Below are 27890 nucleotides of genomic sequence, written 5' to 3'. Positions count from 1 at the left end.
CCGCTAAATGGGTTTAAGAGCGCGGAGCCCCGTCGGCGCCGCGATTCCGGGGAGGCACCGGCGAGCCCCGAAAAAAAAGAAAGAAATGAGAAACTATCGCCGTCGCCACCCGACTCGCTACGAGGCGCCGCCGTTCCCGCTCCCTCCGGGATCCGGGGAGGCCGGAAGGGGAAGCGGGAAGGCCGCCTGCAACCGGCTGCTTTTCCTCCTTGCGAAGCTACGTCCTTCACGAGACACACCGTTTCAGGCTTTATTTAAAAATACACGTTTTATTTCTCGGTGGTGGTGGTTGGGTTTTTTTTGTTTGTTTGTTTTCCGCCTTATAAGGTGAAATACAAAAGTTAAAGCATGGTTAGGGAATTTCGATCACAGACACGGCGGGAAGGGGAAGGGAGAGGGGGAAAAAACAACGCAGAAACGCCTTCATGTCCAGAAATCGGTCGTGTCGTTTTTACATATGTACAGTTGCGTCTTCAGTTACTGTAGACATTTTCGGTTAAAGTAACAGCACAGAATAAAATGAAAAACCTCTAAACAGAAAAACATGGAGCTTCCACCATTAAAATATGTATTTTTTTTTTGTCCTTTTTTTTTTCTTTTTTAACAGTAGGGTTTCCTTTATTTGCCAAGTCCTTTTACTTTTCGAGTTACCTCAAAAAGCCACCTCCGAGAGCACGGGAGCGGCTCCCCGCGCGCCGGATGCCGTCCGGAGAGCAGCAGTTCTTAGCCTGCGACATGCCATCCTATTCCAATCTTCCTTTCCTCGGAAATCACGGCGTTCGGCAAGAGCAGCAGCAAAATATCGTTCACATTCTTTTAGCTAGAGGGAAACGCGGGGTTTTTAGGCGAGAAGCGGCTCCCTCTCCTCGCGCGGGAACCTCCGGGGCCCTTCGCCCCCTCCGGCGCATCGTCCTCGAATCAGCGGTTCTCCGCAACAGTCCCTCCGAGGCCGAAGGATTAACAGGAACGGGAATGCCGGAGCTCGACGCTCAAGGCCGGCGAGAGCCTCGTTCCACCGCTGCGGTAAGAGCAAAAGGAGCCGGGCGAAGCCGCGTTACGGCTCCCGACGCACACACAAGCCGACGAAACCTTTAGCGTTTCCTAACCTCTAACATCGGGCACCAGGAAAAAAAACCACCATCCGCCACAGCACGAGCGGAGCGTTTCCACGTCGGGGGGGACGCGGAGAAAGGGAACGGGCTTCCCCCCGCGCGCAGCCTCCGCCGGCTTCTCCTTCCGCGCTCCGCGCCGATCCCCCGAGCGTCTCGCTCCGTTCGCCGAGCCGCCCTCGACGGCGCCGGGTGCGCGAGCGCTGCCGTCGCGGGAACCGCGGCGCCGGCTCGCCCGAAGGAGCTGCTGTATCCGTACGGAACGGAAACGAGGGGGGGGAAGACGGACAGGGTTATACGCGCTGGGAAATCATTTCCGTGCCGTTTGCATGAGTTTTACATGCACGCTGCGCGATATCGCAGGAAAGTCCCCCCCGGCCCGAAACGGCCCGCGGCCACGGAGCCGGCACTGACACCTGCTGGGGGCCGCGACGCCGCGGGGACACGCGCTGCGGGCGGAGGGAGGGAGGCAGGAAAAGGATTGAAACCAAACCGAAACGAAACGAAACAAAAAAATCAGTAAAATTGACCCTCACAACCTTTCAACCGCTTCCTCATGTGTACAAACACGTCATATATATTAAATAAAACACAGCCCAAGCACACGCGACAAAGAAGTCATCTGCCATGTTCTCATTTTGTAATTTTTATATAGATATTTACCCTACACCTTTATCAAACATATATGATGTATTCTACTAACTAAAAAAAAAAAAACCAACAAAACAAAAAAAAAAATCAAGTAAAATTCCAACTTCATATAAAAGTCCCCCGTGCACACGGCTGCAGAGACGTCGTTATGGGAGCACGCGAGGAGGAGGAGGAGGAGGAGGAGGAGGAGGACTCTAGGCATCGTTTCCATTTCTCTGCATGCAGGTTCTCTCTCTCATCTTACACAGTCTGCGAGTTTCGAACGATCAAAAAGATGTAATTAAAAAGCGATTATATATATACACATATATAAAGTCAACAGTGTTCCCAGGTTAAAAACAAACAACGGGGGGGCTTTTTTTGTTTTTTCTTTCCAAACGTGGTTAAGCTCTACGGCGAAGAGACAAGAAAGAGAAAACTGCAGCGAGCCGCGCGCCGCGAGAGCGACGGGCGCTTCGAACGCGCGTCCGTACGAGAAACGCGCGGCCTTGCATCCGTTCGGTTATAGCCCGAAGCCGGTTAATCATTCCCTCGTCTTTCCAAGGCAGAGAACTGAACCGGAGCTAGGGAGCGCGCAGGCGCTAGAGACCGTTTTCCCGAAACCAAACGCAAAAGTTCAAGGTTCCTGGGGGCGAAAACTGTACACGGTCAGCCACGAAGAGCGGAGATTTTTTTTTTTTTGTTGCCTTTTTTTGCTTTTTTTTGGACACACAGAAGCGATGAAGGAGCGAATGGCGGCGGCCTGCCCTCCCCCTCTATCAGCGAGCTGGAAAGAGCCGAGCAAGGCGGCCGTCGTGCCCGCGGCGCCGCAGGAAGGGAGCGACCGGTTAATCCAAACAAAGGCACAGGAAGGGTTAATATTTCTATCGCCATAGAAAACGCTTGGACCCTTAATTCTTCCTTAATAGTAGCAGAGTTCCTTCCCCCACCTTTGTTTTTTTTTTCTTTTTCAAATCTATCACAGGTTCAGAGGACTCGCGAGGCAAAGCAATTTGGTGATCAGCTAAAATGACATCCCAACATCGCGCATTTGATCTCTTTTTTTTTTTTTTTCCTTTTTCTTTAAACTACTACTGGAAGTTTTATTTCAACAGCGATACTCTTCGGAAATTTCATTTTTGTTAAAACTTTTTTTTTTTTTCCTCCTTTTTTTCCTAGTTCTTACGCCAAGTGGGTGGCTTAGAAGATGAACGACCAAAAAGTACGGAACATTTAATTTAGAAAAACGTTACGGGGGGCTCTTTAGGGAAAAAAAACACCAAAAAAAACAAAAAGAAACCCCAAAAAAACCAAGTGAAAGCGCTACTCCACTGCTCTCTAGAACGTCCCAATACCTTCACTTAAAGAGATGGGTGTCTGCTTCAGTACCTGGGAGGGAAGAACGGGCGTTTTGGTGCAAAGAACGGAGAGCCCCTTCCGAAAGGCGGCCGGGGCCTTTTTAAGTTGTGAAACGGGTCCCTGTTCATAAAAGGTTCCCTAGGCCTAAAGTCTGGTCGCGGGTTCCTAATCATCATGCCGCTCCGGTTGACGCCGTCTCTGTGAGCGGGGCCGACGGGGGTGACGCTGCGGGAGGGCCCCAGCTGCTCGCGCGGCAGGGAGCCGAGGCCCACGCTGTCGCGCACGCGGCCGAGGGGCGGCCCGCCGTGGTCGCGCTGCGCCGGGGCCGCGTGCTCCCGGGGACCCGAGTGCACGGTAAAATGCTCTTTTAGCGTCCCTTGGTGAAGAGTACCGTGCTCCTTGGAAAAGGCGCCGCCGCCGCTGCCGCCGCCGCTGCCGCCGGCGCCGCCGTGCTCCACGGGGAGGGCCGGGGCGGGGAAGGGCACGCCGCCGTGCTCGCCGGCCGGCGGCGGCTGGGTGGGGAAGGGGACGCCGGGATGCTCCCCAGGCACGGGAGGAGGAGGAGGAGCGGGGAAAGGGACCCCGCCGTGCTCCACGGCGGGAGGAGGGGGCACGCCGTGCGGCAAGGAGAGCGGAGCGGATGTTTCCTTCGAGAAAGGGTTAGTGTGATCCACGGATGGCATGTGCGGAGGAACCGAGTGATCCCTAGGGAAAAGGCTTCCGTGATCCTTGGGCGGAGCGGACGGGGGCCCGGAGGGCGCACCGACTTGATCCCTCTGAAAAGGAGTCCCGTGCTCTATGGGAGGAGGCGCGATAGGAGGCGGTATGTGATGTTCGAAAGCAGGGCTGAAATTATTGGTTCGGAAATTGTTTACGCTCTCCTGAAAGGGCGGCACGTGCTCCTTGTACTGCGCTTGGAAGCCGGCGATCCCACCGCCACTGCCCATGCTGGGCAGCTCGGAGGCGCTCGAGGGCCCGTTATCAAAAGCGCTACCTGTGTTGCTTATCTCAAACCACCCCGCTCTGCTCGCCTCTCGCCCGTGTCCTCTATTTCCTTTCCCGAGAACTCTTATGGACTCTACGGTCTGAATCGGCTCTCCTGACATTCCCCGGCTAGACGCGTTATGATAACCCAGCGTTTCTATGGGGGCTCCTTTTTCTTCAGTGCTGTCGGGCAAGTCTAAGCAGGACGATGACACCCTAGTTTCTATACGGTAATGCTCCTCTTGCTGCTGCTGTTCTCCCTTGGAAATTCCAGTTTGGCTGTGGCTAGACAAGCTAACCCCTTCGCTGGAGCTGCTTTTGGGAATCTGGCTAAAATGCTTTTCCTCGGAGGTCTTACGAGACGCGTTCTTGAGCATGTTCTTGAACTCGATTGTTGACGTGGCAGAAATGGAAGAACCTAGCGACTTCTCCACGCTTGACGTAGGCGCTCTGCCCGCAGGGTTGGAGAGAGTGTTTTGAGAAGAGAAAAGCGACCTGTGGGAGATTGAATGGGGCGAGTCTGGATATTGCTTCTGTGACAAGCCAGAGTGCACCACAGATTTGGATAAATTATTATGATTGGAGTCTGGTGCGAAAAAAACATCATTCTTACTAGGCGAAGGGGAGCCATCCGAAGTGGAGTCATTTCCCCTGAGGCCGTAGCTTCCATACATCCCTGGAGATGACGACAGGGGGTCACAGCTCTCGCTCTGATCAAGAATAGACCTCATAGACTGAGGAAAAGACGACTTCACACTAAACTCCTGCGATCTTTGACTGTAACTAGACAGAACCGGCTGGTACTCTGTAGCTTCGGATAGTTTACTCGATTTCAAAATGGACTTTGCGGGCTTCTTCTCTAGGTTTAACATGGCAGATGGCGGCGGCCCAGAGTAATCAAAGTCACGGTAATCTTCGTCCTCCTGAAAAGACGTGTCTGGATAAAACTTCTCCTGAGAGGAGTCCATTAGAGATGAGGGTATTTCCATGCTGTCTGCAGATTGCTTATACATGCTGGCTGGAGAATCTCTGCCTAGGCTGAAAGGCCGGTAGGTGTGTACAGAATTAGAAAGTTCTTGGGAATAGCCGTCATCTCTACTCTGAAGAGGTGATCTTGTGCTACTGGGAGTAGAAGAACCAGGGCTCATGATTTTTGACAGCAAAGAGATAGTGTCAACATTACTCGACGTTGGCTTATCCATCATCTCATCTTGGGTGGGCGTCCCGCTTCGCTCATCGCGAACTGGCGTTCCATCCACATTGTCCATAGAAGTGCTAGTAGGACCACGCTGAAAGTCAGACGAATGACTTTCCGTTGCAATGTTGGACCCTAAGCTGCTTAAAATTGGAATATTCAAGTTTAGACCACTGAAGCCGGGATTTCCCTTCAAGAAATTGTGTATCTTCATTTCCAGGCTTGGAGAGGGAGGTTCTGATTCCAGCTTTGCCTTTGAAATTTCAGAGGATTGACTCATTGAAGTCTCTGTTGGTAGAAGGGAAGAAGGACTGGTAGGATGGGAACTGGAAAATCCCAGGGAATTTGTTGGCGGCTTAAAACTAGAACTTGAAAGCCCTGGGGTATGTCCAATGGGAGCCTTATTAACTGAAGTCGAAGAAACCTCAGCAGTAGATGAGTTTGGAGAATAACCAAAATTTTTAGATATAAAGGGCTGAGTATTGGAAGGAATATTCCTCCCCTTCATGCAAGGGACAGTTGTGTTGGCTGGTGACGCTGAAGTGCTCTGTGATGCAGTTTCACTCGACTGAACTGTATTTCCAGCAACACTCTGAAGTAAGGATGACAAACCTGGAAAAAAAAATGCTGCATTCAGATATCCCGATAAGAGGCAAAACAATTAGAACCACTGTCAAGAGAAAGGTTTTTGTATTAGTATTACAGTGTTACTCCTTAAAACTATTCGATGCTTTAGCCAGCAAAATGACTAGATTTTGCCACGTTAATATAAATACTAATTTACACCTACAGAGGTTCGAACTTTTGCCAGAGCCTCAGATTAACCTACAATTATAAATCACAACATACGCCTGCATTAATTAAGTAATACTCATCCTGGCTTTGTAGCCAGGTATACTGTCAGGCATACACATTGCACTGTTAGCCAGGGTCATACATGCATGTTCACAGCAACAGGAACAGCATCTTTGAAAAGTCTTCTGCTCTAGCCTCTAGAAAAAACTCTCTCAGAAGCATAAAGATACCGTGAAGGCTTCACTTGGTCTCCTGTCACGTTCAGCACCCTTCCACGAAATGTCAGACTTCAACATATACAGTAAGAAGTAAAGCAGCCTGGTATGTTAACACTATTTGCTTATCAAGGGATAAAATTTGAGTCAAAGTAAAGCAAGTATAGGATATTCCAAGATGGTGTCCCAGTGAGCCAGGGGTCCCTTAGGTTATTTCCCTTGAAATAACTCTTAGGTTATTTCAAAAACATCAAGATGTATGGGAAAGTGATAAAAACTGACTGGCCAATACCCCAGAAATGTAGCATATAAGTTTTTCTCTCTTCATTTTTGTCTTAGGACTTGCCCAATAGGATGTTTCGATACTGACACTGCCATCAAACACACAGCTGGCCGTTTGCTCAAAATTCACTCTAGTACCTTGCAATGCTGGTGCAGTCTGTGTCTGGGTTTTGGAGAGAGCAGACAAAATACTTTCAGGAGTTATTTCAACCTTGGAGAGAATATTTGCCAAAGGATTTGAAGGAGCAGATGGAGTCCCCATGACAGGAGTCTTCAAGCCGCCAGTAAGAGTTGTTGGGCTTGTCGGTATTCCCGGAGACGGTCTTGATGCAGGACTGACACCTAGGATGGAAGCGTACACATGTTGCTTTGTTAACGTAAGCTGTTTTGGCTTAAGTTTTCAACAGATACAGCTGCAGCAGAGCTCCAGTAAGGTGTGAACAAGGAGAGGCTCACGAAGCAAGACAGTCTAGCGCATCAGAAAGACTTAGCCAGCTCTTTAATAAATCATTCACACTTAGTCTGAGACAATTTAGCTTTAGAAGATTACAAAACTAACACGACCGCACTATTAGTTCTTCAAAGCCAAACACCTGCGCAAGTAACTTTTCAGCACTCACCTGTATTTTTCATAACAGAAGTTAAACTACTAAGAATGGAGCTGATCTTTGCCAGGTCAACGTTGGCGAGGTTCGGCAAAGCAAGCGCTGGCGACGGAGGAACAGGCGCCGTATTCACTGCCTTAGGAGTTGGAGGAGTTACAGGAGTCTGGGCAGGTGTTGTCACAGTCACAGAAGTTGTGCCTATTGCAGCAGTAGACGGCACCACTTTGGGGACACTTTCAGTCTTCACAGGTGCTGAGGCTGGAGCAGCCTGTTTCTCCTTCCTCTCTTCCACTACATCAGAGAGGGAGAGAACAAAACCAGAACTGTCAATCTATCCCCACAGGATTATTTAGGATTAAGCAGTACAGGATTTTCAACACGATCCTCATTAGGGAGGTAAAGACTGATTCCCACTAGGCTATGTAAAAAGCATTTTTATGAGCGCTTTGGGAGATGGGAATAATCACAACCAGATCATGACTTCCCGGCTTGGGTTGGAGGACTGGTGTAGGAGAAGGAAACCTGAGTGTAACATCCACAGCCCAGACCCGGGTTCTGCACATGCTCTACATCCCAAACGAAGCTCATCAAGGCCGTTTTGCTTAGATATAGTATCTACGCAACAATTACCCTGTTTCCCTGCTGCTGCCACAGAACATACCAATAATTTTGGACGTATCATCTTCCACATCTGAGAGTTCCATGTCCTCCACATCCCGATTATCTGTCACAGGCTCTGGAGATACCGTCTTGCGGCTTCCAACAACTGGAGACCGTGAGCCATCTTCCTCGCCCATTCCCTGGAAAGGGGACTCGGAGCCCGTTGGAGATGGCGCATCCATACTTGGAGAAGGGACAGGAGACTCTTCTGGATCAGGAAGCGTTGCTTTCAATTGATCCAGCTTTTTCTTTAGATTGCTCACTCTATTAGCAAATGTTTTATAAGCCTAGCAAAGAAAGGACATTTAACTGAGTATCTTTTATAGGAAGATAACACGCCTCAATTATTTCCATAACAAGAGTAGCACACATCTTTGGAAAACCATTTCAATTCCCAATTATCTCTACCCTGCAGTAAGAACTTTGCAGCAAGAACTAAGCTTTTCAGTCTGACTTGCAAGGCCCATGAAAATCAACACAGGCGAAGATGATAGCTTTTTCCAGCAACTTAACACAATTTTCAGGAAAGAGCCTTGTCCAACAAATAGGCTACTGGTTTGGTTTTTGTTCCTGGTTTGTTTTGCTTTTTTTTTTTTAATAATGCTTTACAGATTGTTTCTCAGTTTGTTAATCTAGATTGCCTATTGGTATTATCATAACTTGTGTGGTTTCCAGTTTAGGATTTGATAGGCTGTAATTTTTCTCCCCTTTAAAAATGCAGAGACTACAAAATTCCATGAAAATAAAAGATCAGAACCAAGTTTCTGACCCATTAATTTTTACAGTGTCTTGTTTTCTTGCCTGACATCTCACCTCTGTTCTCTTTTTAAACTATTTGTACAACAATCACACATATCACACATAGGAATTTTTCTTCTTCTTCATTTCGGAATACACAGATGATGTATTTTCTAGACTCCAATACACTTAACAAAGCATAGCCAAACGTCAATCTATGTGAGAGGAGGCATTTCAGAACATCTAAGCTTATAACACAAATCCAAGCCCCCAAATTTAATAGACTTCCATAATCCATGAGCATATCATTGCCCCACAGCGGTAACGATGTACCTATCAGATGCTCGTTAAGGAAAAGCATGCTTACATTTGCTACCACCTTGACTTCTTTATACTGTGCTTCATAAAATATACCAGCATTCTCCAGAGCTTCAGTTAGCGAGGGACCATTCTTCACTTGCTTGTCTAAACCATTTACAAATTCTTCCAGCTTTGAACTTGCTTCTTCAAACTCCTTAGAGAACTTCTTTCCTCCTGTTTTGTCTAAAAGGAGATTAACATTACGCAAATGAGCTATCACCAAGCAGAAAAATCGGGCCTCAAAAGTGTGTCCTAAACAGCAACAACTGGAAAATTCAGACAACAGACACCGTACACTGCATTGTACGCTCCCCAGACTAATTCATTCATCGATTAGTAGCAACAACCCCCTGCCCTGTGCATGCAAAGCGTAGCTGTGAGCAGCATTCACACACCACTTTGAACAGGCTGCATCCTACGTGTGGTATTATACCGATACTATGGCTGGGAAACCATTTCAGTATCTCAGAATTGCAAATTCACACACGTCATCTTTCTCTTGTGTGTGAGAAGTTCTACTGCATGAGAAACAGTATAATATCAATAAAAAAAAAAGACATTGTAAGAGGCAAAGTTGCTAGCAGTCTATGCTGTTTTCAACTAGTTATTAACAATTAATGATAAGTAAATGTAACCATTAAAGAGGCAGAAGTGGAAAATTTTACTCTTTCAATTACCCAGAGAGCATACTTTCATTTTGCAGGAGGAAAAAAAAAACCCTATGTTTTATTTCTTATTCATTATCACATTGGCTGGAGAAAACATTTAAGGGTAACCATGACTTTAAATGACAATTTTCGAGGACTGCAGTCATGGATTATCAAGTATAGTTAGAGCTATTTGCAATTTTACAATGAAATTTCCTGTTCTTCTGGCAATGAAACTCAATCGATTTACTCCTAATACATATTACTTGCTATCAGATTCATAGTTATCATTCTCAAACTATAACAATTAATGGGTTTCTTAAATAACTTAAAATATTAAATCTGAAATTATTTAAAGGGTACTGAACACATTAAGAAGTATGCACGTTTTAATGATATACCACGGCATGTTTGAAAAGGTACAAAATTAACAAATCTTGATCATTTATCCTTTGTTTGAGCTTTGTACCAGCTAGTTTCTACATACAGGTCCAAATTAACAAAGACTTTTAGGCATCTGTCTGTTTTTTCTTAACTGCACTTTGAAATTTTGGCATGCTACAGGCAAGTAAGTCTGATTTCTGGTCTAGGGTTCAACAGAACTGAGGAGTTTCTACAACTGTTGAAATATGTATTTGTGCCTCCTTCAATTATGTCAGTCTATATACAGTATACACTATCTTTACCTTTTAAGCATTTAAGTGTTTCAGTGCTGCATACATCCACTCTCATAGTGGAAAGCTGCTTCTCTTTCAGTTCTATCTGGTCTTCTGAGCGCTTATATAATAGCAATTCATCAATGAGAGACTGTGGCTGAAAAATCAAACAAGAAAAGCATCCTCATCACATTCCATGGAAGAGAATCCCCTGCTTTGCAAAGCTAACAGCACAGACCTACTTCAGTGACAAACAGCGTACTTTGTTTCAAGAACATCTCTGAATCGAAGCTAATGCAGAAATCAACTACGTGAATCTCTGCGTTTTTAACCTAAAGTGAAACAGATTAGCTCATTCAAATTTAGACAGGGTCTATAACTCTAAAGGTCTCCTGGCTTAGCTATGATAGTTGAGAGTGGGGACAGATCTGGTCCCCCCCCCCCTTTTTTTTTTTTAATCGCTGCCTTTATTAGTAAGCATGCATTTCAATAACACAGGTTATTACTTCAGGGGACCTAATTTAGAAGAATTTTATTGCCACCAATCCTTCAGCCACTGCAAGCTGCATCTTCACTAACATGATCTGGCAATATACCTCAGCTGGCACCAACTGTAACAGCAAACCCTTTTCAGGGTACCAAAAAGTATTTCACTCTGTTCTCGAGGAGGCAAACTGCTCTCTTGTAATAGGTTATTCCAAATGAAAATTAGTGCTTCCAAAGGGAACCTCCACGCCTCTCAGAATGCTTTTCAGCCGTCGCATTGTCCGTAACAGTACACAGAAGGGGTTGCAGCTCTAACAAAACTTGCAACTTAAATGTCTAGCAGCCATTATACACCAATGAACAAAAAGACACTGAATACTAGAGCTTCCAGTCAAGCTTATGCTACTGGTGGACATAAACTACACAAAAGCTACAGCCCAAGAACAGAGGTTAGTGCAACAGAATATTTCCACTTGCAAACTTACTCTGAATTCAGCAACAATCTTGGACTTCAGAGCAGCTTTCGGGTTCGTAGATGCTGTTGGAATAAAAAAAAAAAAAGTTTTTTTTAAAAACTGAGGAATTTAATATTAATCAAAAGTCACAAAAGGCAGCTCTAATTAAAAAGATTTTAACCTAACTCAGTGAAAGACTCACAGGCTGTTATTCGTGACATTTTTCCCTCCACACAGATATCACTCAATGTGCTGGCTTTCCATCAGCTACACAGGACACATTCACATACAGCTAGGTTGTCTGTGATTGAGATCAAATTATACTACAGCTTTTTCTTTTTATGTGCCAAGAAAATTTACTTGCACATACCTTTTCCAGCTCTACGGTTGGGAAGACAAGTCCCTGCAAAGGTTGATCTAACAGCCTTATCAAATGACAGCTCATCCCTCTCTAAAAGGAAGGTAACATTATTTCCTGAACACCAGCCATAGCGCCGACACACACACAGCTCAGTATCTCCTTGTGATGTGGTCTCCCTTTGCTACTTACTAGGCCTAACGCCCTACTAACCTTAAAAATTCTCTTATATCTCTATTCTGGCACCTTATTAACAGAGGGGGAAGAACTGAATCACAGTATCATGATACGCTAAATCCATTTGTTTCTGGACAAAACAGGAGAAACATGCGATAAGAAGCGAAATGCTAAATCCTTCATCCATGCTGAATAAAACATATTTTTGCTTGGGAAAGTAGCTTGCGATGTTAGCCAAGCAATAAAAGCTTCCAAACCCGTGGCCTCTTTTGTTAACCTTCTGATCTCAGCACGTGTACAGACGGGTGTGTGCCACATCTTATATCTAATGTTCCATCATCTTGCTTTAGTGACCATTCAAGGCTTTAGTGTATAATAATTATCACAAGAATAAAGACTGGTATAACTGCATTTCCAGCTAGACTGCATTTCTGGTAATGTTGGGTTGAAAAGTTCATTATCTGCACTGCCAGTTTCCAGTTTTCTTTTATCCTATCATCTAGTTTGCTGCTGAAGATGTATTCCTGAACATGAAGGTAATGTCCACCATGCTTTACTGATGCCAATGCACATGGTTCTGTCTGTCTTCTCTCCATCTTTGAATATTCTAATGCCAGTTTCCAAGAGGTTCCACCAGATCTTTTCTCTACTGTTCAAAACCTCTGCTCTCATAAAAGCTTTTTTTTTTTTTTTTCTCCATACTTCATTCCTTTAAAAAGTGGTTCTCTAGCAACAACTCCTTGGTGCTTTACATATTATTCTGTAAGGAGCTTTACAAGCCTGGAAGATGCATGCTGGCTCATATTTTAGTCCAGGTACTTTGCCAGTTTTGGGCTAGCCTTTCTTCTGTTCCTCAAGAAGGCAATTTTTATATTAGTTTCAGAGAGTTCACATTGTTTCCTTACTTTGAGATTTCTTCCACGGCTTATTCGGTTGTTTGTTCAGAGTTTCTTTCAGCTGCTTCTGAGATTTGAAAGTGGTACCTGGAAAACATTTCATTTTTTGCAGCCTGGCATTATGGGATTCCTTTAAGAATCTGGTTTTGGTGCCATACGGTTGCATGGTAAAAAGTTAACAGAAATTTGTTTTAAAACACCTAGACCAACTTCCTTAGATGAGCTGCTGAATGCCCAAGAGAACCTAAGTTTACTCAGGAATACAGCAACCTGTGGGATGGTCTTCCATTTTTAAATCAAGTTTCTGTTCGCCTTTACACTAAGACAGTTCAAAAAAAAAATCACAGTAATAAAAACAACCTGCTCAATAAACTTCTGGATAAATGAGTAGCAATCTATGACCAAAGTAAAAAGGCAAAACACAGTGCATCTAAAAATAAAACTATGCTGCTTGGTTCTTTAAGCAGGCTTTTTATTTAGCCATATTCTCCGTTTATGAAATTAGCATTCAACAGCCAAGTAATGCAAGTCATGAAAATCACCACAATATCTAATTTACGAGTACCTGAAATATATATATTTTTTCAATTACAGAAGTTAGACCTCTCAGAGCATATATATATATACACACTTTACTTATCAACATGCAATGCTCAACTAAAGCCTTTTCATACGCCAAAAACTGGGTCCACGATACTGTGTTTCTCCTGTGATGACTACAAATGCATCTCGAAACCACATGTAAGGATTTCCTGAAGCTCCTTTAGCTGTTAATGATGTAACCAGCAAAAACAGAAACTCGAACTGATTTCCTTCAAATTAAGTATTTGAGTATCGGTTGATTTCTGGTTTTAACTGTCTGCGCCTGCTTCCAGTTAATATTAGATTTCTGTTTTTAAGCAGAGCTCTTTTAATGAGTATTCGAGGATGTACAGGTTACTTCATCCTCTAGCTTTCCTTCCAGACTATTTCTTGTATGACAATTATTATTAGTTAAAACATACCATTTATTACTAACACATAACAGAAAGGAATAAAGCCTCCTCTTTTCTTCACAGCCGATTCTTTACACCACCATTATAACTGAGACTCAGCTGGAGTTTTAGGGCACTCAGACTCACAGGGAAGAGCCAAGGACACGAGTCCTCTATGAAGGCACAATCATCAGAACTTCTAGGGTCAAGATAACTTAATTTTCAATTTATTCTCAGCTGGAACAATTTCAGCTCACGTTAAAAGATTCAGAGTTGTCTTTAGAAAGGTACAAGGAACATGACACAGAAGTAAGTGAGCATCACTGAATTACAGCAGCTTACTACCTTTAAATTTCTGTGCAAATACAGAAAGAACAGATACGCATTTTACTCTGTGATTTCCGAATGTTTTCTTTATCCTGATTAAAGGTTAGTAAGGTTATAAGCTAACACATTAGTTTGTATATTAAGATATGCAAAGGGTAAGTAACTTACTTAGAGCTTCTTTTAGTGCCAAAATGGTTTCCTCCGGGTATACATTTCTGTCTTCCCAGATTTTAAAGATTCTTTCTATAGATTTAGAAACCGATGGATCCCTGGGGAAAAAAAAAAAAAAAAAGCATGTGTTTTGTTTTGTTTTTTCCTCCACACACCGTGTAATTTCTCATGATTCTAGAATGGATAACAATAAAAATAACTCTGTGCTTAAAATGTTAATAGACCTTAAAAGACCTTTAAGACTGGGAAGTTATCTGTCCAGATGAAGACTTAATTCTACTGCAAGGACTCCTGCGGAAATCAAGGCAGCCGCCCATTCGGCTGGAGTTACGCACGTGCACACACACAAGTGCACTCCAGTGTCGTAACAAACCAGGGCCACAGACATGTCCTTCGGGGTAAAATCAGAAGGTATTAGAGCAGTAGCAACAGCAACAGGATTTCTTTGAAGCCTTTCTTTATGGGAAAAATAATTGTTACTCTTCCGAAGCACCTGTCTATATTGATGCCCTGGAACAAAAGTGATTATTCCAGGGGAAAAAAATAAAAGTTATTCTGTTCACAGAGAAGACTAATTACTTCAGACACAAGTGACTGTACAATAGATTATCAATGGTGTGGAGCTTTCCTCAAGAAGACAAGCTCTCCCATTGCTCTTGGATCACATGTGTCTTCTGCGCCTATCAGAATCAGCTTTGGAAATTATGCAATAACATCTGTAAGAATCTTTGAAGTGAGCAAAAAAAGAAAAAAAGATAGCTTGATTTTCAAAATAAAGAGCATAATAACTTGCCTAGGTATTTTTTTCAAGAAAAAAAAGAAAATCAAATAAAACATCTATAAGCACTCTCAATGTATACTTTCCCTAGACACCTGAGTCAACATAAGGGTGGGAGGCTGAATAAACAGCTCTTCAGACAGTAGAGGAAAAAGTGAGTAACCAGAACTAGTCAACGCTCTGCTCATCACTGAAAGAAAGAGCACTCTCCGAAAAGCAACCTTAACTAAAGCTTGTACATATAGATGTTAGCATTAAAACAATAAAACCTCCAAGGGCAGCATACAAGCCTGAGCCCTGCTAAGAATCAGAAGCAACTACCCTAGAGGACTCAAAACTCTCTAATTGGAAATACGAGCTATTACTGTTGTTCCCTACGGAAACTTTGTGGCAGTTAGCACCATCGCATGTCTCAACGCCCAGTGTAAATGGGTTGTATCTTACCCTGAGATGTTCAGATGCTCTGTCATACAAACCACATTCATATACAAACACCTGAAGACCAAAGCAGCAAGTTCATAAAGGATTTACCCATTTAATCTTACTTTCCATACCAAAATTTGGAAGAGGAGTGGACTTTGTAAGCATCAAAACTTGCCTGGGATATCACAGAAACTGATACCATGCAATTCTTCTGGTAGTTTTTCTTTCTCTCTTTTCCTTGGGTAGCTAATACTCCTGGAAACTTTTCTCCCTCCTCCTCATTTTTGCTGGTATCTATTAATGGCATTTCAACTTTCCCTTCTGGCAAATTACATTTAACTGTAAGATAATGAGCAGTCAAACTTCAACCTTTTCCCCTCATCATGCTATGTTTAACCATCTGCCACTTTCAATTTCAACTCTGTTCCAAAGAGATACAAAACAGCAATATGACATTACTATTATTACTTTGGATTTCTGTCATGTCTTACCCCTTGAGAGTCGCCCTAGGGCTAGGGGAAGACTCAGCAACCAAAACACAGGCCAGCAAGGTACCCCACTGCGTTCAGCCCAGCAGGATGAGGCTTGCCCCACCTGGATAAGTGCCAGCGCAAAATCCTTTAGTCCAACATTATCAGTAAACGAAAGTCTCAAATTTCCAGTAGAGGACAAAATAACCCTGGAGAATATATTACCTTGAAGAGAAATAATGTTTTAGCAGATGCATATATCAGCATCGGATCCAGGAAGAAATATGCAGGAATTAGACTGGAACCTGTGACAGTTTTTCTGACGGTACATAGTCAGCCACAGGCCGAGCTGCAGAGACTGCAATGAAGACACCCTCCTCATCCTCTCCTGCGCTCCCCTTCTTTCTGTGCCCCTCTGCTCTGCAAACACGCCTCCGGCTCTGGCAGCATTGGAGCGGTCACCTCACCATTGCACGCGCGTACGCTTGGGGAGGTAGGGGACGGCAGAGCTACAAGGAGCGCATGCTATGGGGGTGGGGGGGAAGACTGCCCCCTCAGTTCATGTGACGGTATATTTTACTCAGATGAGACCTCTCGTCCCCAAATTGAAAGCCAAATACATACCAACTCTAAAACACTCCTTGCAGGAAACCTCACACTGACACAGCTGTTAGCATCTCCAGATCAACGTTTAACAGCACAGTCAGTAGACATTTTAATGTATCAAATGGCAATATGAAGCAAGACAGCTCTTTATAAACACGAGCACACATATATGTATGAATTCACACATTTAAAACTAGACTATATTTTTAAAAGAGAATTAATGAATGCAGTAGAAAAAACACCTTGAAATTTTCCTAATATTTCTAGAAAATTTGAGGTGTAAGAGCAACAGAGAATAAATTCACGTTTTTTGAGGCTTTAAACCTTCACAATTACTTACTTCACTAATGAAGCTGCTTCAGGAAGCACTTCGGCAAAAGTATCACGAAATACAATTGCATTTTTTCTCTTGCAGTTCTGTATGACATCATTGGCCAAGTAAAAAAGATTCAATCGATGAGGAAAGGCAGCTAGAGACAAAAAGAAAATTCAGATTCATCATAAAGTAAAAGAAGTAATGTCAGCAGCATTTCTAGCATATTTTTAAGTGTCTGATTCCCTCCCCCCTCCCAGCACTTCTGAGAATTGCGTATCCAATGACAAGACCAAGGGTAAAAATTGGGAACTAGAAAGGAAGACCTCCAAATTCCACGCGCTCGTTTGCCACAGGTTTGCCCAGAGCAGCACTGCAGTCGCTTTGTCTCTCTGCATTCATATTTGCAGCAACAAACGTGATACTACTGCAGTTATCTCTGCCTGTACTGTGCAGCTTCAATTTATAAATCATTTCCAGATCTTCTCAAAAAGTAAATGTTGTTCCTAGCAACATCAAGCCTCCACTCCGACTTGGGCGTAGAAAGAACATAGAGCAAGAAGTCAGTGACCCTGGGTTATTTCTATGATATCTACTCCACAAAAGGAGCTGTAAAACCAGAAAGATCAGTATCATCAGTCAGTGATAAGAGGTCAAACACAATATGACACAACCTTCTGTGCAGAGAGAGAAAAAAAATTAAACATTTGCTCCAGAGTATATACCCACTAGACAGGCTTTGAAGCTTCTGAGTGCATACGCTGACCTTGCGTTGTTTGGCCATCAACTCAGCCTAATTTCTCTGTTTAATAGTTTAGAGGACGTTTATTCGTATTTTCTAATAATCATAATGTATAAATACCCATTTCTTAAGTGCAATGGTTTAAAATGGTCTCTAAGGTTTGCAGCTTTATCATCAGGGAAGTTTTGCCAGCCACGTAACGACATCTGTAACTGTCCAGCCGATGCGTATTACAGAACGGGAATGACATTTTTCATTTATAGCTTAAACGCCTCCTAAAGGAACCAATTAACGCGTGAAAAGTGCTCCTGCTAGATATCCTATGCAATATCCACCGCATCCACCCAAAACGTTGCGTTCTTCACCGTACAAGCGTGCCACAAAGAGCAGGAGCCGAACTTCAGTTTGGGTGGGGGGCGGTTTTGAGAAAGCCCCTTTACTGTCAGCCCTGTTCCAGGAATTTTAATACTCCTGCTTGTTAGCCGAACGTCCAAAGAGAACCGAAGTTCTTCAACAGCGTCGTCACTCAACACGCCGCGCTTTCTTCAGCAAGGCTGCTCGAATGGCCGTTTCCGAATTAGTTCAACACAAGCGAGATATAAGCTTTTGTGGAGCACACAAAGGACCTCAGATCCGTGGCCGTTCACCTCAGATATTTATCTCTGCAAAATGCCTCCCCTATTCTTGCTATTCTGGCATTAATCTTAGCATCTAGATTTCTTGCCTTTAGATACCCAGGCAGTAACACTTCTGTACAGCTGTCTCATTCCAAACATCCAGAAACCAAATTCATTTTTGTCTTGCTTACATTCAGTTCCAAATTTAAATCTTTCATCAAACCTTTTCTTAAATCACCCAGTAACAGTGTTTGTAGCATAGTAAGCTGACCCTCATGCTAATTAACTTCTTCACTTAAATTAACTACACAACATGAGGATTAGAATATAGGAAGGATGACAATTTACCATTTTGCTTCATGTTCCCATGAGCTCTATCAGACTTCCACTTTCTTCATGTATTATACCCCCTTCTGGCTGCATTGTAGCTGCATTATTAATCAGAGTTTTTGTCTACAAATTCCTATGGCTCTTTACAATCCTGAAGAATTTGTGATCGAGTCGGTCCGACGCTTTGCTGAAGTCACTGAATCACTAATATACTGCTTTTCCCATCGCAGCAGATATTTCTAGCATAAGCCTCAGGCTCACGATGGCGCTTGTTATGCCCTTTCCGCTTACAAATCACAATGTTCTTCACCAAGCTCCTTATCAATCTTTCCTTGTTTTCAGTCGCAAACAACTCGGAGGACGTATGGATCTGCAAGGCAGGCGGGTTGCTGTACATTGCTCACAACGCCCAGCAGCACTCGTTTGGGGACTGGGATAACACGAACCTTCAACAGCTCACCTGTCTCGGATGCACAGTTCCCTACAGCCAGGGCAGCTTTCCCGTCGTCAGCCCCAAACCTGCGGCCAGCTCTGCTCCTATCCTTCATCCCTCTCCGAAGCCCGTCACCCGGACACCGCTCGATTCTGCGTGTAACTTCGTCAGCTAATTACAGTGGCCTTTCGCATGTAACTCCAACGAGAGACTCCTTAGGTCCGTGGTCATGCCTCCCTGAAATGCACATACCATCTCCTGGGAACAACTTTCCTGTCACCTTTAGCACCGCACTCCTGAACACCATTTTCCTTTGTTTTTCTTGATTTCTATCCGTCTTTATTTTTCAGCTGTTCCAATTTTGCCCGAGGCACTTTGTAATCAGTGTAATCTCTTCCTCTTGATTCTTCAAATCTTCAGGTTTCCATTTTGAAAGTCTTTTAGTACTGAGGAGACTGGTACACACATTTAACCTTATTAAGACTACTTCTGCATTTACAATCTATCACAAAAAAAACCAAACCCACAACGTAAAGCAAAATAAAAACACCCAACAGTAACAATTTAATCTCTGCATATACCTGCTGGCAATTTCCAGGAGCTCTGCACTTTCTTTCTGCCCAAAGCCAACCAGAAATAAAGCCACAATTTTCACAAAACTCACTCACACCATAGATTATACCTAAGAAAAAGTCTCATGCAAAGACTACACGATTATTCTGCAGCCAACAAAAATAAACTCTCACACTTTCATTAGAAACTAATTATTTAACATGCCTTTGTTTTTCAATGTTTCTTTCTGAGAAACAGTAGAGGGTCAGTGGCCACCCACTGTTTTTCTTTCAAGGAGTGTTTTTGTTTCTGGCGTTCACATTAGCAGGAAAGGATGATCACAGCCACAGAAATACGGGATTAGTGCATTTGTAGTCGTATTGAATGCTATCACCTCAAAAGCCTTATTATAATGCAGACAAGCTCCACTCATGAATGACACGGTAGGCTCACCGCATGGAGAAACTTGCCCATGTCGAACCGGCATGAACTGCCGCTGCTTTCCGGGATCCCTCTCCGTATACAACTTCCACCAAAGATTACAAAACATGCTTTTTCTGTAAAAGGGCCCTGACCATAAATGAGAAAACAGCACTAAGCAAGCTAGCCTAGGTCCATCAACCCTTATGTTCTTGCATATGAGACACCAAGACATCTATCTAGCATAGGAGGCCCGGCATTATGTCGGAAAATTGCACACACTGAGCTTATGTTCAAAGTTCATGCCACATACACTGACTATACGAACTATATACTGCGCTATATTGACATACCAATAGCAAGCAAGCTTTTAGCAAGACATTTGTTCAGAAAAAACATCTTTCATACCTGCCTTCTAATGAAGGCAACGTCTTCCTGCTGTTGTTTCAGGAAAGCAAAGCTGAGGATAAACTTAAGGGCTTAGCTAGGTTGTTCACCTTTCAAATCCGCACCTCGTACAAGCCACGAAGCAAACGGCCTCTGCGAAAAGCTTCTGAAAGCCCTTACAGGAAGCACCGTCTCCTTTTGCTTATCCTCAGCACCCATCAAACATCACTGCAGATGGGGAGTAGCATGTTCCAGCCTTAAAGGCTGCAGTGTCCACAGCAGAGCCAGCAACGTGCGAGAGCAGAAACTGCAGACCCGCAGGATAGCAAGGCCAGTGACATTTAGGTTGCTGCTTTCCCAAAAGCAAGCTGGCAGCAACAAAACGCGGCCCCATCTCCTCCGCTATCCCTGCCCGTAAAGGTCACGGAGTAACACAGCAAGAGGTACAAGGCCCGAGTCAAGACTGTTGTATAGCTGCTGCATCCCCAAGTACCAGAGAAGCCTCTTCATTCATAACAGACTTTTCGTCCTCAAGTATTTTCTAGCTATTACTGCTGCAGGTATTTTCCATCGTTTTCATTAGGCTGTGTATTTGCTTCAATATTACTACTGCAGCTGAGATGCTCAAGAAGTTTAAACTCAAATGTTTTATTATAAACTTTAATAGTAACAAACACGACAAATCTAAAGTTTGCTAACGGAAGCAATTATTTATTACCTCGTCTTAAAAGCGCTTACAAAGCAGATCTCGTTTTGTTGTTCAAAAACACTCAGATGGGGCTTAACTAAGACAGAAACGGAGCCAGAGTGCTCTGTCCACTACCCCACACTGCCTTCTCCCACACCCTTCAGGTTCGTCCCTTCTTCTGGGGATCTGGAAATCTAGCCATGCTGCTGTATCTGCGCTCAGCTGATTTCTAAACAGAAACCGTAATAAAGCAATGGAAGTGATTCAGAGCAAGCCGCACAAAAAAAATTCAGCTTTAATAATATAATCGGTCATTCCATCAAAAAAAGGTTTTCTACGATTTAATTAAAACCCTGTACTCCATTGCTAATTGGTCACTGAGTACACTTTTTATTTCAGTTGCATTATTCACTCTCAGATCTAATTTCAGATCTTATTACCTAATGCAAAATAGATTTTGAAGATATTACAAGTTGAATTGCTTAAATCGAAAGTTTATATACACAGCCTTCAAATGAAGCAGAAAGAATCTCAGAACCAACTTTAAGAAATCCGCAAGCCTGCCAGACATGTTGAACATATTGAGCGACGCTAACACCTAGCATCTTAACTCCCAAACAGTTGCTACAACGCTGAACTCTGACCCAAACCGAGGTGGAATTAATGCCCGCCGCAACCTAGAGCTTATGTTTTTAATGGCAAATTACATAACAGGAAAAATCCAGGCTAAAACGGACGTAGAGCAACATGCTGTATAACGGTTAGAACCGCTAGTTACAAAAACGCTGCATTAAAAAGGAAAATGAAATGCCTTTGGCATCCAAGACGCACATTATACAATTGAGTTTCAATTGCATTACACAATTGGCCATATCTGAAGGCAGCACACATGCTGTATAAATCAACGGATCAACAGCTCCTTAATTACCCTATCAGACCACCTCAACTTAACTGGAGAGGAAATATATACAAGAAACAGGAAGTTATATTACTGATCACACCCCACCTTTTGTCAGATGGGTGGGATTTTTTTTTCTTCCATTTTATTTTGTTTAGCTGCACCTCCACAACTTCAGAACAATTACGTTATCTACTTGGACCAACACATCTCAAGGAGACAAATGTAGTTGGCTACGTGCTTAAATTTAACCCGTATTTAGAAGTTATTTGAGCGAACATAGTGAATAGATGATCCTCCTCCAAGAAAGCACTTTGTAATATTGATTCATAAGAGTAACTTTTCAGAGGTAGAGTTATTACAACATTATGCCTGACCTCTAAGAAAACATTTATTTCATAAAACTCTTGGCCTTCACATAGATAAATGACCAGAGTCATTAAAAGTTAACACATTTTGAACAAACCTTGAACTGCGAAAGAGAGAACGCCCATGCCAAAGGCAAAGTGCATACGTGCTGGTGGTAATTTTTTTTGAAAGCACCAAATTTTTTGTTCAAATAGCTGCATACCTCTAACACAAAACTGGACAACTTTACATCAGCTAAAACAAATGCATAGGAGCGAAGCAAAGAAAAATCCATCGAGATACGGCAAAATGCACTGGCTATACCACGAGAAGGGAAAATACCCACAGCAAAATAGAAAAAGTTTCATCTCAAGAGCACGCAGAGGAAGACGGAACTGACCAATCCACACGGGCGAGAGAGTCTGCGAGACTGCAAGCGTTTTGACCAAATTCCTGTCCCAGCCCAGTGTGTGACCTGAGGCAGGAAAATCAATTATCTCCTGTCTCCAAGGCCAGCACAAAGGCTATTCTAATTTATCGAAGAATAAAAAGGTCAATTTTTTTCTCCTCCACGCACTTTTCTTTTTTTTTTTTTAATGCAAAACCTCCTGCAATAACCCCCCCTCAGTATAATGCCAGCATAATTTCAGTACGTAATTTCAGTACACATGGAAGTTGCCCTACTTAACTTTCTCACACTTCTTCATTTAATGGAGATGCATATCTAACGGATATAAACACATTTCTCCCGGCAATTAGACACACACACTTTCATCTTCATCTTATACAAACTCGGTGAAAAACTCGGTGATACAGTCCTTCTTATCTTACTAAATCTGTCTTTTGCAAGAAGCTCTCTGGAAATGGCAGCTGTTACATATTCTTAGAATCTCTAGAGTTAAAAACATTTAAAAGCTGAAAAAAACAAAAGCAAGCTGTACTTTCCATTATTATTATTACTACTACTGAACTGGGCACGAGCTCTTGTTATAGGCTTAGACTTTTCCCTGGACTAACTGCTAATGAAAACACAAAGAGACTGTAAGGTCTTTGGGGCAGAGAATAAAGTGTACCGCAAGAGGAAAAGGTGGGGAAAAAAAATCAATAAACAGGAAATAACAAAATAAACAGGGGTCATGGCATACTAGCATCACAGCTACTGTCAAGGTTTTTTCCACAGACACCCCAGATAAAAAGTTTGAGGAGGAACTTGAAAGAAAATGAGGGGGGGGTTGGTAGGTGCTGACGAGAAACCCTCCAGAACGTGAGGGCAGCACAAAGAAATCCTTGGAAGTGCTTATACAAAAATGTAAGAAATAAAAGGTACAGGCTGGTGCAAACCGATCAAAGGCAGGAGTCAACATTTCAACAGTGAACAAGAGCTGACAGCATGGAAATAGAGCATCAAGGGCCCTGAACGTGAAAACAGTTATATTATGTTCGATGAACTTGAGAGCGAGGGAAGAACTAATGGAGGAATACAAAAGAGAAGGAAGGGGCAATGTCAAAACAATGTGCTAGAAAAATGAGTTTTGGAAGCTATCCTGAATGGACACAAACAGAGCAGAAACATATATGTCAGGAGAAAGACATTTGTCAGAAAGACAAATGTCACAATCATCAAGAAACAGCAAGAGTCTGGGGAAGAATTTTAGCTCTACCAATGAGGAGGACAGAAGCTCTGTAGAAAATAAATGCGCAAGATTCATGCCCTGCATGAATGCACAGAGTTAAGAGTGAGGTTCAAGCCAAAGACGAGGAACATGCCTTAAGTTACAGGCACTTAGTCACGTCGAGCCTGCCCTGGAGCAGGACATTCACAAAGATACTCCAAAGAAGGGCTAACGTTTCAGTTATGGCAAGAGACACCAAGTCTAGAGTCAAAGCGGATCTGCAAGTCCTTAGCACAGAGGTGAGAGCCGAATTTTATTTGGAGAGAGATTACTCAAAGACTGCAAGGGAGAAGAGGACCAAGGACAGAGTCCTGTGGAGTCCCCAAGGAACGGCGCAGCTTGGAGGAAGCTCATTTGGACAAAAAGGACAAGCTACCACAAACCATGAAAGGGAACGGGATTTCAAGGAGAAGAGCGTGAGGACAGTGGCAAAGGACAGACCGATTACGAGCAGGTCACCACAGATTGGAAAGAGCTATTTCTTAGAAACAAATACACTGGTTCTTACATTATTCTCTTAGATATAATCACTTGGTGCACTGACATGGTAGAAAAAATATAAATCAAAATTTTAGTGAGTTTTATGTGATTTTTCCTCTAATCGGAACAACAGAAGAAAACTAACGCTCTAGTGACTTGTAATAGACATCTGAGTTCAACGGTATCTCGGAATAAAGTTTAATTACACCCTTTAAGGCTGACATTTGAAACAGGCTGTTTAATGTCGGTTACCAAGCGTAATCAAAACAGAAGAGTTCGGAGCATGGAAAAGGCTTAGCTTTAGAGTTGCCCCACTCCATTTGGGCTGCCCATAGCAAATCTTTCTCACAATATGGGTCTTTTTCCACGTTCAGTGCCAAAACCTCAGCTTCTAATGCCATCTCCTCCAAAATAAGTTACATTTTGTTAAAATGTAAACAGGTCACTGAACTGAAGCAGCAACAGCTACTCACACTGTCTTTATCTCCAGATAAACTCCAGGAATCCAAATCCATGACTGCAACTGATGAGGATCTACAGTCATAACTCTTACAAATGAGGCAATAGGTAACCTGTCACTTCTCTTAACCTTCCTGGATAACAAGGTATCAGGCTAACGCAGGACAGCCCCTACCTGAAGCTTCAGATCTGCTTTATTCCCACCGAGGGCCTCATCTATTGCAAGTCAACAGGGAAAGGGGGCTCTCAGCATTTTGCAGGGCTGCCTCTATACATAAAACAAACTATCCCAAACTTTACAAAAGATTTAGTACAAACCAGAATGACACTTTAGAATATTATCTTTGTCTTACTACAAAGCTTACTTTAGCTCAAACAATAACACGCAAAGCCTTCATACATCGGCATGACAGTAAAGATAATTCAGCCTTGTTTAGAGCTGTGAAAACATTAACTTTCCCACTTTCAGGTCACCACCGCGTCTGCTGCTAGAGTTCACCAAATCTGAGTTTTAGCATCCAATACTCTTCTTCTTATTTGTGCCTAAAAGAGACTGTTTTTCCTGTGGAACAGAACAGTGATGCTCTCTGATCCCAAATCAGAGCTGATATCATGCTTAAGACATTTTTTCCTCCACCTCTCAAAGCAAAGTACTGAAATAACTCAGGCAAGCATTTGGGAGGCTGAGGGTACTACCATTCAGGTGCAACAACGCCAGACTTTTTTTTTTTTCTTTTAAAGCATTAAAAGGCGATGCTAAGCAGAAAACCTGCCCAGAAGCTGTGTGATGCCAAAGGTCTTCCGAGTAATCATGCCCCAGAGAACCTCGGATTTCGGTTCACTTCCTAAAGGTTAAGCTTGAAACCCCTGGCATAAGCAGATAACTATACCCCCTTCTTCCCACAGCACTCCCCAAATCCTCTGCTGAGTTTCACAACCAGCCCTGGACTTTGGCAAACAGCAAGAGAACGCTCATGACCATAAATATTACGTATTTCCACCCATTTCAAACCGTACCCTTCTTTCTGACGACCAAACGCACAAATCACCCAAACAAAACAGCAAGCGCTAAAAAGCAGAAACAGGACAAGACAGCATGGCACCCGTCAAAACACAAGGAAGCAGGAAATTCGCTCTAACTTCACGTTTCCAAGAATATTCTAAAAATAGAAAACAAGCTCTTCCAATCGGAAAATACACCTTCTTCAGGATGTAGGCAGGATGCGAGAGGTTAAATAGGATGTGTTTCTATATTTTTTAATTACAGCACACTCACTCGTATCACCAACGTGAATCAAGGAAAAGGAACCAGACGGAAGGAAACAGCGTATTTTTTTTTTTTTTTTAAAGCCAAGACTGGAAATTACTTCGCCAAACTTCTCCACGCAAACTAGACCCAAGCACCTTTTGCTGGTGCACATAACGGGGGAAAGAAAGCAAAAACGACCCCAACCACCCCGCAGCGGGCCCGGGGGCTGCCTAAGAGGCGATGCAGGCGAGAGGCGAGCGCGGCGCGGAGGGGTGCGCGCAGCCCTGGCACCGCACCGCTTGGACAGCCGGCGTCGACCACCACCACCCACAGGGCCAAACACGCTGTTTTTTTCTTTTTTTTGTTTTTTTTTGATTTAAAGGGGGTTTTGCAAAGCAGCCGTGAGCACAAAGGGGGCACCCCGAGGGATTCAGATTTGGGGTACGCGCAGGAAGAGCCTCCCGGCTGCTGCCTGCAGCCTCCCGGGGGTGCAGGAGGCCGGACCCCCCCCCTCCCGCCCCCCGGCCCGTGAGGGGGAAGAGGGGAAGGAGCGTGAGGGGATCCCGGACCCCCCCCCTCCCCCCCCCCGGGGCCGGGCCCGCACTCACAGCGCCGCAGCCACTTCATCCAGTGGTAGACGATAGTGCTGTGGTGCCGCTTGTTCTCCAGGCACCACGACGACAGGCCCTGGATGGACTCCATGGTGTTGGTGACCGCCTGGAACTTCCTGTCGAGCGAGGCCTCCAGGGCGCCCGCCGAGGACGACGACGCCGCCGACGAGGAGGCCTTGCCGCTGCCGCCGCCGCCGCCGGCCGCCATCTTCCTGCCCTGCTCGCCCAGGCGGGGCCGCGGGAGCGCGGACGGCGCCCTCCGCCCGCCGCCCCCCTCCGCCCGCGGCGCGGCGGGGGGGCGCGGGCACGCGGCGGCGGGGGCGCGCGGGGCGAACGCGCGGCTCCCCTCCCCCTCCCCCGCCCCGCCGCTGCGCGCGCGCCCGCGGCTCCCCCCCCTCCCGGTGCGCGCGCGCGCGCACAGCTGACGGGATGAGGCAGCGGGAGCGCGCCCGCCCCCCCCTCTTCTTCTCCTCTCCCGCCTCCCCCGCCGGGAGGGTTTTAATCGGCCGCGGGCAGCCTCGTCCCGCCTGCCCGGGCTGCGCCAACGGCCGGTTACCCGCCGGCCCTCCCGGCGCGCAGAGCCCGCCCCCCCGCCGCCATTTTGTACGAGGCTCCCTCACAACAGCCACAGGGGCGGCACCGCGCACGCGCCGCCGGCGCCTCCCCCTCTCCCCGCGCCGCGCCGCGCACGCGCGCCCCCCCCTCCGGAGCATGCGCTGACCCGCCTGCCCGCCAGCGCGCAAGCGCGGCGCCCCCGCCATAAGGCCTTCTGCGCATGCGCCCTTCCCACCCCCTCCCGCACGGCGTAGTCCGCATGCGCGTATCCGGGCGGGCGCCGAGCCAGGGCGGGGGGCGCCGCGGGGGTCCCGGCAGCCCTTGCGCGGCGGCGGCGGCGGCGCTGGCCGCGCTCCCAGCGTGCCTTGCGCGCCAGCATGGCGCTGCCCGGCGACAGTGGTGCCCTGCTGAGGAAACCGCTCCCTTATGCCCCAGAACTCGACCTCGGTCTTTTCTAACGCACCCAAGCTTCCCCCCCCCCCCAGCTTCCCCCCACCCGCAACCGAGCTGCTGCTAGGGCCTCTCAGCTAAAAACTCGAACTTTTTCCCAGTTTGGTTTTTTTTTTGCCATTTCTTCTCCTCCAAATTTGTGAACAAGCCTCAGCACACAGGGAAGAAACACAGGGCACAGCTAGTGCAGCTGGAAGCAACATGCTGTGTGCAACAGGGAGCTGCAAGTTTCTCCAAAGCAATTTAGCTTCCAGGGAGGAATAAATCATTAAAATACCATTAAAAGGAAGCACACACACACACGAAAAGCTCTCCCCAAGCTTCGTTGC

The 27890-nt window shown here is 44.9% G+C and overlaps 1 protein-coding gene across 2 annotated transcripts; it reads right to left on the bottom strand.

Annotated features, from left to right (window-relative positions):
* Positions 1-200: 200 nt before the first annotated feature.
* Positions 201-26775, bottom strand: RPRD2 (regulation of nuclear pre-mRNA domain containing 2). Of its 2 annotated transcripts, XM_067313468.1 has the most exons (11): positions 26554-26775; positions 16697-16826; positions 14077-14177; positions 12617-12694; positions 11207-11259; positions 10266-10392; positions 8940-9115; positions 7836-8121; positions 7190-7465; positions 6708-6911; positions 201-5889 (listed from the first exon to the last, which is right to left on the bottom strand). In XM_067313468.1, the coding sequence occupies exons 1-11, from the start codon at positions 26762-26764 to the stop codon at positions 3122-3124; spliced, it is 4410 nt and encodes a 1469-aa protein (XP_067169569.1). In that variant the 5' UTR covers positions 26765-26775; the 3' UTR covers positions 201-3121. The 2 variants fall into 2 exon arrangements, with proteins under 2 accessions (XP_067169569.1, XP_067169570.1); XM_067313469.1 differs by lacking the exon at positions 12617-12694.
* Positions 26776-27890: the final 1115 nt, after the last annotated feature.

Source organism: Apteryx mantelli, chromosome 31 (genome assembly GCF_036417845.1).
Source record: "Apteryx mantelli isolate bAptMan1 chromosome 31, bAptMan1.hap1, whole genome shotgun sequence".
NCBI lineage: Eukaryota > Metazoa > Chordata > Aves > Apterygiformes > Apterygidae > Apteryx > Apteryx mantelli.
The sequence above is the reverse complement of the archived record's forward strand: the minus strand, read 5'-3'. Positions and strand labels throughout refer to the sequence as shown.